Raw genomic sequence first — 15,317 nt, forward strand, 5'->3', positions numbered from 1 at the left:
TGAAGAAACCCTTCTTGCTACTCTTAACATCTCTCACTAGCTGCAGCTCCAGGTGCGATTTGGCCCTCCTAATTTCATTCCTACATGCCCGAGCAATATTTTTATACTCTTCCCTGGTCATATGTCCAACCTTCCACTTCTTGTAAGCTTCTTTTTTATGCTTAAGATCTGCTAGGATTTCACCGTTAAGCCAAGCTGGTCGCCTGCCATACTTATTATTCTTTCGACACATTGGGATGGTTTGTCCCTGTAACCTCAACAGGGATTCCTTGAAATACAGCCAGCTCTCCTGGACTCCTTTCCCCTTCATGTTAGTCCCCCAGGGGATCCTACCCATCCGTTCCCTGAGGGAGTCGAAGTCTGCTTTCCTGAAGTCCAGGGTCCGTATCCTGCTGCTTACCTTTCTTCCCTGTGTCAGGATCCTGAACTCAACAAACTCATGGTCACTGCCTCCCAGATTCCCATCCACTTTTGCTTCCCCTACTAGTTCTTCCCGGTTTGTGAGCAGCAGGTCAAGAAAAACTCCCCCCCTAGTTGGCTCCTCTAGCACTTGCACCAGGAAATTGTCCCCTACGCTTTCCAAAAACTTCCTGGATTGTCTATGCACCGCTGTACTGCTCTCCCAGCAGATATCAGGAAAATTAAAGTCACCCATGAGAACCAGGGCATGCGATCTAGTAGCTTCCGCGAGCTGCCGGAAGAAAGCCTCATCCACCTCATCCCCCTAGTCCGGTGGTCTACAGCAGACTCCCACCACTACATCACTCCTGTTGCTCACACTTCTAAACTTAATCCAGAGACACTCAGGTTTTTCTGAAGTATCGTACCGGAGCTCTGAGCAGTCATACTGCTCCCTTACATACAGTGCTACTCCCTCACCTTTTCTGCCCTGCCTGTCCTTCCTGAACAGTTTATAACCATCCATGACAGTACTCCAGTCATGTGAGTTATCCCACCAAGTCTCTGTTATTCCAATCACGTCATAATTCCTTGACGTCACCAGGACCTCCAGTTCTCCCTGCTTGTTTCCAAGGCTTTGTGTATTCGTATATAAGCACTTGAGATAACCTGCTGATCGCCCCTCATTCTCAGTATGAGGCAGGAGCCCTCCCCTCACAGACATTCCTGCCTGTGCTTCCTCCCGGTATCCCGCTTTCCCACTTACCTCAGGGCTTTGGTCTCCTTCCCCCGGTGAACCTAGTTCACCGGGGCTTTATCACACCAGGGCTTTATCAATTTAGCTTCCTAGCTTCCCATCCCTGGTTTCAGTGCCAGTAAGAGGCAAGATGGCCACTTCAGTCTGATAAAGTATGGCCTTAAAGAAAATGAAAAGGCCAGGGGATCTAGGGACTGCTTTTCTTTTTCTTTCTTGCCACCCCTATACCCCTTGGAGCTTAAGAGTTTTAGATTCTCTAAAATGGAGTCTGAGAATCTGGGGGAGTCAGGGGTTTGTGTTTCTAGACAGTTTCTTGACACAGTAGACAGATTGGCCTGGGAGGCCTCCTCAGCTTCAGAGTCAAATGCAAGTTACTCCCAAGCTCAGCACACAGGCCATTTCAGAAATCCAGAGTTATTCCCTTTATTCAGAGGAACCCAACTGAGTTGCACGTTACTTAGACAAAGAACTCTAAAAGCTGGGAGCAGTCTCTCTCCTGCCACGGCCTCCCTAGTCCGTGCATTTCCACCATCCCTCTCCCTCAGTCATTTGATGCCTCCCAGACTTCTGAGGAGTCTTTTGAACAGTTAAACTTTTGATTGTGCCCCACCTAAGAGTAATTCATCCTGCCCCTTCCCTGCTGCCCAGGACCATGGACACCATGTGCATGGAAGGAAAAGTTACTTACCTTGTACAGGTTTCAGAGTGTTAGTCTGTATCAGCAAAAAGAACAAGGAGTACTTGTTTGTTAGTCTCTAAGTGTCACAAGTACTCCTCATTCTTTTTACCTTGTACAGTCACTGGAGCTCTTCACGATGTTTCTCCCTATGGGGCTCCACTTCAGGTGCACATGTGCCCCATGTCTCTTCAACCAGACGTTTGGAAGCAGTGCCTGTTTAGTTCACACATGTGTCCTAGCAAACCTGGTGCCTAAAACTGACGGTACATAGGCCATGTCAGACAAACCGCCTTCAGTTCCTTCTCTGCCACAAAGGCAAAGGCTCCAAGGCAGAGAAGAAGGAGAGTGGTTAATGGAGGAACTATACCATTATATACCCCTATACCCTGTACTGTATAGGGAAAGTAACCTCTCCTTCCTCTTCGAGTAGTGACCCTCTGGGTGCACCATTTCAGGTGACTTCCTGCTACAGGAAGTGGTTACTTCGGACCCCGGTCTCAGACTGTAGGAAGAATAGCAGTACCAAAAGCAGTGTTTGCTCTATCGGTGTTCGCTAGTGTGCAATGTTTCAGAAAGGTGTGAACTGAAACACACAAAGCAGCTTTGAAGATTTTTGCATTGGGAACTTTCTTCAACAGAGCTATATTCGTAGATTGGGCTATAACACAAGGAGGAGGCTGAATATTAGCGGCCTCAAGGAAGAGGGCATGCAACCAGAAAGCCACTTGGTGAGTCTTTGGGTTGGGATAGGGGCCCCTTTAACTTTGTGTGCAAAAGAGACAAACAATTTGGGGGAGGCCCTAGGGGGTTTAGTTCTGTCCAAGTAGAAAACCAACACTCCCCTGACAACCAAGGTGAGAGGTGAGGCTTATTCTCAAGTCTGGTGAGGTTTAGAGTAAAAAAATGGAAATTGAATGTCCTGATTGATTTGAAAGTCTGAGGTTACCTTGGGCAAAAACCAAAGGTGTGATCAGAGAGATACTTTCTTCCTCTAAAAATGGTATGGGGGGTTCAGCTATTAGAACCCCTAATTTGCCAATCCCTCTAGCTGAGGTGACAGCAACTAAAATGCAGTCTGCATGGACAAGAGAAGCAGGAAACATTTAGCCAGTAGCTCAAAGGGAGATGGCTTCATCAGCAAATTGAGGATGAGATTCAGGTCCCATCCTGGGGCAGATTGCCTGATATGTGGGAAGAGATTCAATAAACGTTTAATGAATCAATATGTGGTGGGGTGAGCAAACACCGAAAACCCCTCAACAGGGAAATGGATGCTGTGATAGCTGCTAAATTGACTTTAACAGAACTCAGAGGCAGTTCTTCAGGACTAAAAGGTAAACCAGAATGTGAACTGGGGAAAATCAATATGGGACAGACCCTGTTGGGTACACCACTGGTGGAATCTCTCCCATTTCTGTTGACATGTTTTCCTCATGGATGCTTTTCTACATGCAGTAACACCTCTTGCACCTCTTTCAAACAGTCCATCTGGGGAGACAGCTAGCAGTCAAGCCTTGAGATGCAGTGCTCCAAGGTTGGGGTGAAGAACCTTCCTTGAGTCCTGGATCAGTAGGTCTGGTACACAGCACCTGGTAACCATAGAGCAGGACAAGAGGAGGGGCGAACCAAGTATGAGAATCATATTTGTCATGGCCAAGCCTGTGCAATTAGAATGACTCTGGCTTTGGCCTGATTAATTTTGTTCAGGCCTCTGAGAAGCAATAGCATCAGGGGATAGACATAGAGGATGGATTTCTTCTCCAACAAAAAATGAGGAAGGCATGTTCCAGAGAATGACAATCCAGACCTCCTCTTAAGCGCTCCCACTCAAGATCCTGGCAGAAGTGCCTGCAAAGGTTGCCGGCTAAGGTGTTCTAGGGACCTGGTAAGTATGTGGCTGAGATGAAGAGCTGATGGAACAGGCAACAGTTCCACAGCTTCAGTGCTTCTGCACAAAGGGAGGGAGACCTCATTCCTCCCTGGTTATATATATAGAACATGCTGGCCTGGCTGTACATCCTGACTCTGATGGATTGGTCTTTGATCATAGTCATTCGGACCACTCTGAGCTCCAGCAGGCTGGTATGGAGAATCGATTCTTGAGCAGCCCATTTGCCTCAAATGGTTTGACTTTGAAGATAAGCTCCCCACCCTACTAGAGATATGTCTGTTTCTATTGTTGCAGAGTGAAGGGGGTTCCTGTACACATTTGTCAAGGTCTTTCCACCAATTGAGTTAGTTCAGAACCTCTCAAGAAGCTGACACTAACTTGCCCAAACTGTGTTTGTTGGGAGTGTAAATGGTTTTCAAGCTAACTTGGTAGCAGCAAAGATATGACCTGGCATGTAATGTCAGAAAGGTGCAGGCAGCCATAACCCAAGCCTTGTAAACAAATCCTGGTCATTGTCTCCGGGTTCATTTGAGCCTGAGAAATTAGGCTTGTCAGTGTGATAAATCTGTCTACAGGTAGGTAATCTCTGGACATTATGGTGTCCAATGTGGCTCCTATATTTGCTGGTCAATGAATTGGTGTCAAAGTGGACATTTCTCTGTTGAGCTGAAGTCCCAGCACATCAAATGGGCTTATGGTCTTTGTGACTGCAGAGTGAACTTGACTGTAAGAGTGGCCCTTGAGGAGCCACCTGCTGAGCTGGGGGAAGACGACCATTATGACTGTGCTGCCCCCACTGCCTGAACCTTCATAAAGACCCCGGGGGCAGCAGAGAGTCCGAAGGGGAGCACTCAGTATTGAAAGTGATGCTGACTGATCATGAATGGCAGGAATTGCTTGTGAGCCAGGCGTATCACAATAAGAAAGTACACATCCTAGAAGTTGAGGGCTGCAAATCAGTCCTCCAGATCAATAGATGGTTTTATTGCTGCGAGTGTCACCATCCTGAGTTTCTGTCCCCGGATGAAGTTCTTCAACACTCTGAGACCAAAGATTGGTCTCTACCTGCCCTTCTTTTTGGGAACTAGAGAGTACTTGAAGTAGAACTCCTTTCCTCTGCTGGCTCGAATGGCTCCTATGTGAAGAAGGGATTGAACTTCTTGTCTCAGAAGACATTTATGAGATGGGTCCCTGAAAAGGGATGGGGAAAGGGAGAAGGAATGGAGATGAAATTGATGGGAGTAGCCCGAGGTTACAAACTCCAACACCATCTGTTTCCAAGATCTTTGAAAATGGAAGAGACGATTCCCAAAGGGTTGGGCAGGGGGAGGTTAGAACATTATAGCCATAGATCTGAGGGATAGGGTGGTTCCCAACCCATGACCAAGGCATTGAAATAGATGCTTGCCTGCTAAGCAGGGCTATGGTGTTATCACAGCAGAGGTTAAGCTCTTCTCTTTTGAAACCTAGTTTTTTTCTCAGGTGGTTCTGATGGTCAACGGTACACCAGGAACTGAACGGGATGAGATCTCTGTACTCAGATTCATAGACTTTAAGATCAGAAAGAACCATCATGATCATCTGGTCTGACCTCCTGCAAATTGCAGGCCACAGAACCTCACCCCCACTCCTGTGATAGACCCCCGAATCTCTGAGTGAGTTATTGAAGTTCTCAAATCATGATTTAAAGACTTCAAGTTACAGAGAATCCACCATTTACACTAGTTTAAACCTGCAAGTGGCCCATTCCCCATGCTGCAGAGGGAGGTGAACCCTCCCCCAACCCCCGATCTCTGCCAATCTGACCCAGGGGAAAATTCCTTCCTGATCCCAAATATTGCAATCAGTTAGACCCTGAGCATGTGGGCAAGACCCACCAGCCAGACACCTGGGAAAGAATTCACACTAGTAACTCAGAGTCCTCCCCATCTAGTGTCCGATCTTTGGCCACTGGTGATATTTGCTGCTAGCAATTGCAGATCGGCTACATGCCATTGTAGGCAGTCTTATCATACCATTCCCTGCATAAACTTATCAAGTTCAGTTTTGAAGCCTGTTAGATTTTTTCCCCCCACTGCTCCCCTTGGAAGGCTGTTCCAGAACTTCACTCCTTTGATGGTTAGAAACGTTTACCTAATTTCAAGCCTAAATTGTTGATGGTCAGTTTATATTCATTTGTTCTTCTGTCCACATTAATGCTTAACCTAAATAACTCCTCTCCCTCCCTGATATTTATCCCTCTGCTGTATCATATCTCCCCTCCGCCTTCTTTTGGTTAGACTCCACTGGTAAGGTAAGTTTTTCATTCCTCGGATCATCCTAGTAACCCTTCTCTGCACCTGTTCCAGTTTGAATTCATCTTTCTTGAGCATGGGAGACCAGAACTGCACACAACAGCATTACAGATAAGGTCTCACCAGTGCCTTGCATAATGGTACTAACATTTCCTTGCCTCTACTAGAAATACCTCACCTTATGTATCCTAGGACTGCATTGGCTTTTTTCACAGCTGGATCATATTGGTGGCTCATAGTCATCATGTGATCAATCAATACACTCAGGTCTTTCTCCTCCTCTGTCACTTCCAACTGATACGTCCCCAGATTATAGCAAAAATTCTTGTTGTTAGTCCCTAAATGTATGACCTTGCACTTTGCACTATTAAATTTCATCCCATTTCTATTACTCCAATTTACAAGGTTGTCCAGATCTTCTTGTATGATATTCCAGTCCTGCTCCGTCTTGGTAATACTTCCCAACTTTGTGTCATCCACAAATTTTATTAGCACACTCCCATTTTTTGTGCCAAGATCAGTTAAAAAAAAAAAAGTTAAATAAGATTGGTCCCAAGACCAATCTCTGAGGAACTCAACTAGTAACCTCCCTCCAACCTGACAGTTCACCTTTCAGTATGACCCATTGTAGTCTCCCCTTTAACCAGTTCCTTATCCCCTTTCAGATCTCATATTAATCCCCATCTTCTCCAATTTAACTAACAATTTCCCATGTAGAACTGTATCAAATGCCTTACTGAAAGCCAGGTAGATTAGATCTAGTGCATTTCCTTTGTCTAAAAAAATCTCAAAGAAGGAGATTAGTTGGTCTGGCACGATCTACCTTTTGTAAAACCATGTTGTATTTTATCCCAATTATCATTAACCTTTATGTCCTTAACTACTTTCTCTTTCAAAATTTGTTCTAAGACCTTGCATACAACTGAGGTCAAACTAACAGGCCTGTAGTTTCTTGGTTCACTTTTTTTCCTTTTCTTAAAAATAGGAACTTTATTAGCAATTCTCCTGTCATAGGATACGACCCCCAAGTTTACAGATTCATTAAAAATCCTTGCTATTGGACTTGCAATTTCATGTGCCAGTTCCTTTAATATTCTTGGATGGAAATTATCTGGGCCCACTTATTTCGTCCCATTAGGCTGTTTGAGTTTGACTTCCACCTCAGATGTGGTAATTTCTACCTCCATATCCTCATTCCCATTAACCACCCTGCCAGTACCCCTAAGCTCTTCATTAGCCTTATTATTAAGAATTTAGGCAAAGTATTTGTTTAGGTGTTGGGCCATGCCTAGATTATCTTTAATTTCCACTCTTCAGTGATTAGCGGTCCCACTTCTTTCCTTGTTTTCTTTTTATTTATATGGCTATAGAACCTTTTACTATTGGTCTTAATTCCCTTTGCAAGGTCCAATTCTGCATGGCTTTTGGAAGTTCTCACTTTATCCTTATACTTTCTGACCTCCAAGAGGTAATTTTATTTGCTGATCCCTCTCATCTTCCATTCCTTGTAGGCTTTCTGCTTTCTCTTAATCACCTGAGATATTTGCTCATCCATCTTGGTCTGCAACCCCTCCCTATGATTTATCCCCTTGCTTGGGATGCAGGCTTCAGATTGTTTCTGCAACTTTGACTTAAAGTAATTCCAAGCCTCCTCCACATTCACAGCCTTAAGTTCTTCAGTCCAGTCCACTTCCCTAACTAATTCCCTTCATTTTTTTAAGTTAGCCCTTTTGAAATCAAGGACCCTTTTTGCAGATCTAGTTTTGTTTAGCCTGCCATTTAGTTTAAACTGAATTAGCTCACGATCACTTGAACCATGGTTGTCCCTTACAATCAGTTCTTCTATGAGGTCCTCAGTACTCACCAATACCAAATCTAAAATGACATCACTACTTGTTGGTTCAGTGACTATTTGATGAAGTACTCTGTTACCTACCACATGCAGGAAAATGTAGGCTCTACTATTATTTAGCAGCACTTGTCCTCCAATCTATATCGGGGAAGTTAAAGTCTCCTGTAATCACACAATCTCCAGTAGTATTTATTTCATTAAAAACATTAAAGAGGTTTCTATCCATATCCAAATCGGATCCTGGGGGTCTGTAGCACACCCCAAGCACTAGCTTTCTTCCCTAAAGTGATTTTGGCCCAAACAGACTCCGTCTCATCCATTCCATAACTTCTAATTTCTTTACAGTCTACCTCATCATTAAAGCTGTGACCTGCTGAATTTTTTTTTATTTGCATGATGTATATACTGACAGAGCAGAGGGTAGCTCTTGAATCCTTCAAAGAATGTAAGGACTTGTCAGCTGACTTGGTGAACAGGTTCAAATGATATAATGGGAGATCCTCAGTGGTGCTCTGGACCTCTCTCAGGATCCCTGATGATTACAATCAAAATGCATGGTGCATAACAATCGCTGTAGATATAGAGTAAGCCATCGTGTCAGCTGCACCAGGAAGGCTTGCAATGATGTCCTAGCTAGCAATTGTACCTCTGTGATTGCTCTCTCTGTTCTTAAGGTAGCTGGTCAACAAAGGCATTTCTCTTCCCAAAATTGGTGTAATTGTGTTTCATGAATTGGTAACTCTAAATCGTAACAAATAGATGTAGATAAATAACTTTTGCCGCTGAACAAGTGTAATTGTCATTGATCATTGTCATGTGAAGTGGATCTAAAGTGGTGTTGCCTGTTCCCCTTGTTCACAGCACCACTAGTGAGTTCAGGGCTGGGAGCATGAACATGAACTCAGAACCCTTAGCAGGAACATAATACTTCTTATCTGCCCTGGTGGGGATATAGTAGCAAATTGTTTTAGGCAATGGAGGAGGCAGCATGGAGAATGTCTCTTAGTGTCCGTTAGGTCTCATGGATCTCTTCCAAAGGGATTTAGAAGGAATATCAGCAATTCTTTTAATGAGTTCCTGGAATTGCTTGAAGTCATCCGCATACACAGAGAAAGAGGCATGACAGCCTCCTCAGGTGAGGAGAAAGAGCTGTTGGTCTGAGACCTAAGCTTCTTAATCAACCTTCTTCTCCTCAGAGGATTCCTCCTGAGGAGAGGACTGCAGTGGAGGGTCTGAAGGAATGGAAAGTTTTCTTCTCTGATTCTCCTTGAGAGCGTAACTGGAGGCCCTAGAGAACTGCTCCCTAGCGGCTGCTTACAGATCAACACCATCACTGAGGAGGGGACTCAGTGTTCCTCTTTTTCAAAGGTTTAGAGGTACCTTGTGAGAAGACCTTCTGGACGAGCGAATGGCAGTGGCTGAAGTCGACGGCACACTCTGCATATCAGAGCACCAGTGCACAGGGGGATGTCATAGCCTGGGTCTGACGAAGCCTGCAAGGAGCACTCCATAAGGAGTAGTCGGAGTTCAATCTCCCTGTTCTTTCTTGACCTACTCTCAAAGTCAATGCAGACTGTATACCTGGAAAGGATGTGGGTGTCCTGAAGGCAGCAAAGGCAGCTAGGATGCCATTACTAATGGGGATAGCACTGGCAAGTTAGGCAGGGATTAAACCCAAGAGATCTTGGCATATCCTGAGAAAATAAACAAACAGAACTTCTACAGAGAGAAGTCCCCTCAGAATCGGGGTGGGGAATGAGGCAGTCTCACAATAAAGAACTGCCAACTATGTATCAGTTACAAAATACTATAACTAACTGCTAAACTAACTATTAAACTGTAACAACACTAAATATTTATAGAAGACCTAAAATTGAACTAAGGCATTGCAAGTCATGCTCGGTCTCAGGCCAAGGGCAGTTCAGAAGGAACTGAAAGCAGTTCATCCGACACTGCCTTATACACCCTTGGTAAAGGACAGGAGTTTAACTGGGACATACATGTGAACTGAACAGGCACTGCTCCCAAAGGTGCATGGAGGCCATGCACACTGGAAGTACAGTGCTCAAAGGGACATTACTCAACAAATGAATAAATGGGTTCCCAGGAACAATTTATAATCCCTAAATATAGCCTCCCTCACTGAAGAAGGTGAAGGCAGAGTGGGGTTAGCATGGTTGTGTTGGTGATAGGTGCACCTGAGCAGCCTTAACTAGTTTTCAACCTAGTACTTTGCTGTGTTGAATATAGAAGGAAGTAGGCTTATCCTTTCAGAAAGAAGCAAGATCTAAATCTTTGTCCTCAATACAGTACTAGTGAAGATGTGTTACAGGGATCCTACCCTGGGCTAGGCCCTCACTAACCTCCTGCAGTCTCTCTCCAGAACTGGAGTCTCTGGAGGGGCTATAGGCACACATCTATTTTAGAATATATACTCTTTTTATATAAAGCCAAGAAAATGACATACTTGCAAAAAGTTGCTTTTCCTCATCTCCATTAGGGTGATTTTCCCAGACCAGGATCTATTGACCATGTAGAATATTCTCTGTATAACCTACAAAAAGCAAACAAATGAATAATTATCTTAAAGACATGCACTGCCTAAATTATACCAGTTTGTAAATCTGAAGTGAACTTATTCATTTGGTTTAGTCAATGATTAAAAGAAAATTTTAATTTACAATTTTGATTTACAAGACAATGGACAACCCTCAGATATCCACCCCAAATGCATCGCCAAACTCATCCACTTCATCCTCACCCATAACAACAACAACAAAAACTTTGTCCAAACCATGGGAACAGCCTTGGATACTAGGATGGCTCCCCAAAATGCCATCTTCTTCATGGGCCACCTTGAAAAAAGAATTTTTGGACAAATGCACCAAAAAAGACAATGATATACCTGAGATACATTGATGATATTTTCGTCTTCTGGACAGACAACTTAAACTTCCTTATAGATCTCCACCACAACTTCGACATTCAACTCTCTCTGGAACACTCTGACACTAGCATCAATTTTATGGACACCACAATCAGCTTCAACAACGAAACCCTACAGATCATTACACCTACCTTCATAGATCTAGTAACCACCTCAAATAGACCAAGAAATCTGTTATCTACAGCCAGGCACTCAGATACTACAGAATATGCTCTAAGGAGAAAGTCCAGGATGTACACCTTAATACACTCAAAGCAACCTTCAAACAAGGACACTTACTCAGAGAACCTGCTTTAATACAGAAATAAGCCCCCCTCTGACCATGCACCCCTATTTGTCACCTTTCACCCCACACCAGAACTCATAGGGGGTTATCACCAAACAACTACAACTCATACTGGATGGGGACCACATAGTGAAATAATTTTTTCCTGAATCCCCTCTTCTGGCCTTCTAACAACCACCCAACCTCTCCAAGCTCATCAACAGAAGCAAGCTCCCGACAGGCCTTTTGATAATAAACTGCTGATTCACAGCAAGCAGGGGTGCCCAAGTGAAAAGCATTATTCTGGGTACACCATATCATATGTTAACAATGGACATAACAGAGACAGATTATCTGGCTGGATTTGGCATAGGCCATTGGTCATCTGTATATGTCATTCAGTCCCCACTCTGACCTCTGCTAATCTGGACGATGAATGACATGGAGGAGGACAGAAATACCTGTTAAGTGAGTGCAAACAAGAGGTAGTACTTAGATAGTATGGTGCTGAGGTCATGTAAACACCCATCCTGTTCTCACTCCCTTCAGCATGAAATAGCCATTTTACTAAAACTTCACAGGGTGATGAGCATTATTGCCAAAATGTGATTAACGGGACACAAGGCCAAGCTTAATAACAGTAGAAACAAGAGCAGAGAGAGACAATTAATAAGTCTGTTCCTAGAAGTTATAGTAGATTACTATTGTGTACAAACCTATTGAACAGGGTGGACGAGCTGTTCCAAATATTCTCTGGTCCGACCAAGACAAACAGCTCAAACCAATAGTAGACTGGGGGCTCTCTAACCCAGCCAAACACTGGGTCTTTACAGAACAAGAAAATAACGGCAGTGTCAATGGTGCTGGCGTAATAAAAAATCATGCCCTCCAGAAATATATACACATCCTTCAGCAAAGGTTACTGGATGGGTTTGGGATAGAACCAGAAATAAAATAAAATGTTTTACTTTGCAAATAATCCAGATTTTAACCCAAATCACAAACCGAAGAGGTTTAAAGATTGGGGGAGCCATGGAATACATATGGTTGGCCAGCTCCTCAGTAAAAAAACTTTTTTTAACTTATTTGGAAATAAAAAACTAGTTTTAGTTGGACCACTCTCCTATGTACCAATACCTTCAAGTTAGGTACTATGTTTCTTAACTTTTTGGAAAAGCTGTTTTAAGCTAACTTTAGGAGGAGTGATGGAGTCTGGGCAATCAGGAAACAAACAAAAAAAGTTAATTTATATCAATCTTTGCAGACAACTTTCCTAAAAAGAAAAAAAAAAGGTCCATATATGACACACTGGGAAAGGAGTTGCATACACAAATGGTTTTAGAGAAATGGGATTTAATCTGGAAAAGAGGACCAGCAACCTCAATCTGTAGCGAGATAAAAAAAAGTTTATTTAAGATATTGCTTCAATGGTATTTCACACCAGTGAGGTTGAGAGAGAGAGAGAAAGAGAGATTAAATAGGGAGAAAGGTGGAGAAATTGTAGTGAAAGAGGAGTGTGATGGGGTAAAACCCCATTCTGGGCAGGAAAGGGCTAAAGTCCACATAGGCACATTCACTCCACCTAAATGGTAATTATATAATTACTTGTCAGCTAGAGAGGGTGAGACTAAAGAAGGATTAGGTGATAATACAGCAGACATTTGACCTTATAAATAGGCTGAGAGAGAAGTCATTCTGGGGCAAGAAGCTATAAGGACCAGACAGGCCCTATATCCTGTCTTCTGAGAGCAGCCAGTGCCAGATGCTTCTGAGGGAATGAACAAAATAGGGTAATTTTGAGTGATCCATCACCTGCCATCCAGTTCCCTCTTCTGGCAGTTGAAGGTTTAGGGACTCCCTGGTGCATTCGGTTGCAAACCTGAACATCTAATTGCCGTTGATGGACCTATCCTTCAAGAACTTATCTAATTCTTTTTTGAACCCATTTGTACTTTTGGCCTTCATATTATCCCCCAGCAATGAGTTCCATAGGTTGACTGCACTGTGTGAAGAAATACTTCCTTATATTTATTTTAAACCTGCTGCCTTCTAATTTCAGCAGGTGACCCCTAGTATTTGTGTTACATAAATGATTAACACCACTTCCTCATTCACATTCTCCACACCATTCATGATTTTATAGACCTCTATCATATTGCCCCTTAGTTGTCTCTTTTCTAAGCAGAATGGTCCCACTCATTTACATTTTTCCTTGTTTGGATGCTGTTCCATATCCCTAAACATTTTTGTTGCCCATCGCTGTAGCTTTTCCTATTCTAATATATCTTTTTTGAGATGGGGCAACCAGAACTGCACACAATATTCAGGGTAGGGTGTTCCATGGATCTATATAGTGGTATTATGGTATTTTCTCTCTTATTATCTATCCCTTTCCTAATGGTTCCTAACATTCTGCTAGCTTTTTTGACAGCTGCTGCACATTGAACAGATGTTTTCAGAGTCATTCACAATGACTTCAAGGTCTGTTTCTTGAGTGGTAACAGATGATTTAGATCCCATCATTTTTGTGTGTGGTTGGAATTATTTTTTCCAATGTGCATTACTTTGCACTTATTTCATTGAACTTTATCTGCCACTTTGTTGCCAAATCACCCAGTCTGGTGAGATTCCTTTCTATCTGTTAACAGTCAGCTTTGGCCTTTGCTATTTTGGGTAATTTTGTATCATTTGCAATTTTTCTGTTAAAACTGTTGGTGAAGCATGATTTATTTCTCTTTACAAAAGCATTGTTGACTCTTCCCCAACATGCTGGGTTTATCTGTGTGGCCGTGCCTATGCATCTATGTATTTATCTATGTTATCCAGATCCTGTGCTCCACTTAGGACTAAATCAAGATTTGGCTCTCCCTTTGTAGGTTCCAGGACTAGCTGCTCCAAGCCGCAGTCACGTATGATGTCTAGAAATTTTCTCTCTTCATCCCTCCCTGAGGGGACGTATTCCCAGTCAATATGAAGTCAGTAGAAATCCCTCACTATTATTGTGTTTTGCGCCTTAATCTCTCTGTGTGTTTCACAATCACCATCTTGGTCAGGAGGTTGGTAATATATTCCTACTGCTATACTTTATTATTCAAGCATGGAATTTCTATCCATAGAGATCTAGTGTACACCTTGATTCATTTAAGATTTTGACTTCATTTGACTCTGTGCTTTTTTTCAGATAGAGTGCCACCCCATCAGCCTGACCTACTCTGTCATTCCTTTAAGATTTGTATCCTGAGGAACGGAATATACCCCTGTATTCACACCCTACAAACTACTGTAAAAATCTTTGTCCAAAGTACACCTTGTAAGATATCATTTGGAAACTGATAATTTGCTTGTCAATACTGTCCCAATAAAATGTGTGGCAACATTGTAAGTAAAGTTATAAGATTGCCCTGTATCGTGTTATTAACACATGTTGCAAACCTCACAGCCCTGCCTAGGCAGAAGTCTGCAAACAGGTCTGTTGTAAACAAAGGAATGTGTGCTTGCCTTAATTTGCATTTAAGCATACATAGAGTCATCAGCCAGGAAGGGAAAACAAAGGAAGCTCAAACAGGTGAAAAAAACCCAGCGGAGAACATCCTTCCACATAGACACTTTGTCTCTCAGCTGGAAATATTTTTCAAGGAGGGGCAGAGGAAAAGACTGAAACTATAAAAAGGATGGACAAACACCCCACAGCACACACAACCCTCTCTCTCCCTGCCCATTGCATTCACTGCACCTGAAAAAACGAAGGAAACAGCCATTGGACTCTGGGAGAGGGGTCCTGACCTGAAGAGTTTGGTCAATAATCTTGCTAGAAGCACGTGTTAAGAAACTTTGCTTGAATCTAATATAGTCTGTTAAGTTAAGCACTAGAAAGCATTTTATCTTTTATCTTTTTTTATCTTTATTTTTCTTGTAACCATTTGTGACTTTTATACCTCTTTATTTGTTCTTACTTAAAGTCTCTCTCTCTTTGTAGTTAATAAACTTATTTTATTCTTTTATCTAATCCAGTGTTTTCAAGCTGAAGTATCTGGGTAACTCCATTTAAGGTAATAAAATGGTATATTATTCCCGTAAAGGAATAACGGATTTAATATTTTTGGACTGTCCAGGGGAAGGCTGGGAAGTACAAGACATACATTTCTGGGGGGAAATCTGGGACTGGGAATTCATTGGGGTCACCATGCAGTGTAACCAAGGCTGGTTACAGCCAGGGTGTGATTAGCAGGCTGC

General features: G+C 42.9%; 1 protein-coding gene across 3 annotated transcripts in view; it reads right to left on the reverse strand.

Annotated features, from left to right (window-relative positions):
• PPP2R3A (protein phosphatase 2 regulatory subunit B''alpha) overlaps positions 1 to 15,317 on the reverse strand; it is a 140,800-nt gene that overhangs the window by 30,855 nt on the left and 94,628 nt on the right. For all 3 annotated transcript variants that reach the window (XM_077825646.1, XM_077825644.1, XM_077825647.1), the window contains one exon: positions 10,340 to 10,426. In XM_077825646.1, coding sequence (XP_077681772.1) covers positions 10,340 to 10,426 — 87 coding nt within the window. The remainder of the gene's footprint in view (positions 1 to 10,339; positions 10,427 to 15,317) is intronic.

This window comes from Eretmochelys imbricata, chromosome 9 (assembly GCF_965152235.1).
Source record: "Eretmochelys imbricata isolate rEreImb1 chromosome 9, rEreImb1.hap1, whole genome shotgun sequence".
Lineage (NCBI taxonomy): Eukaryota > Metazoa > Chordata > Testudines > Cheloniidae > Eretmochelys > Eretmochelys imbricata.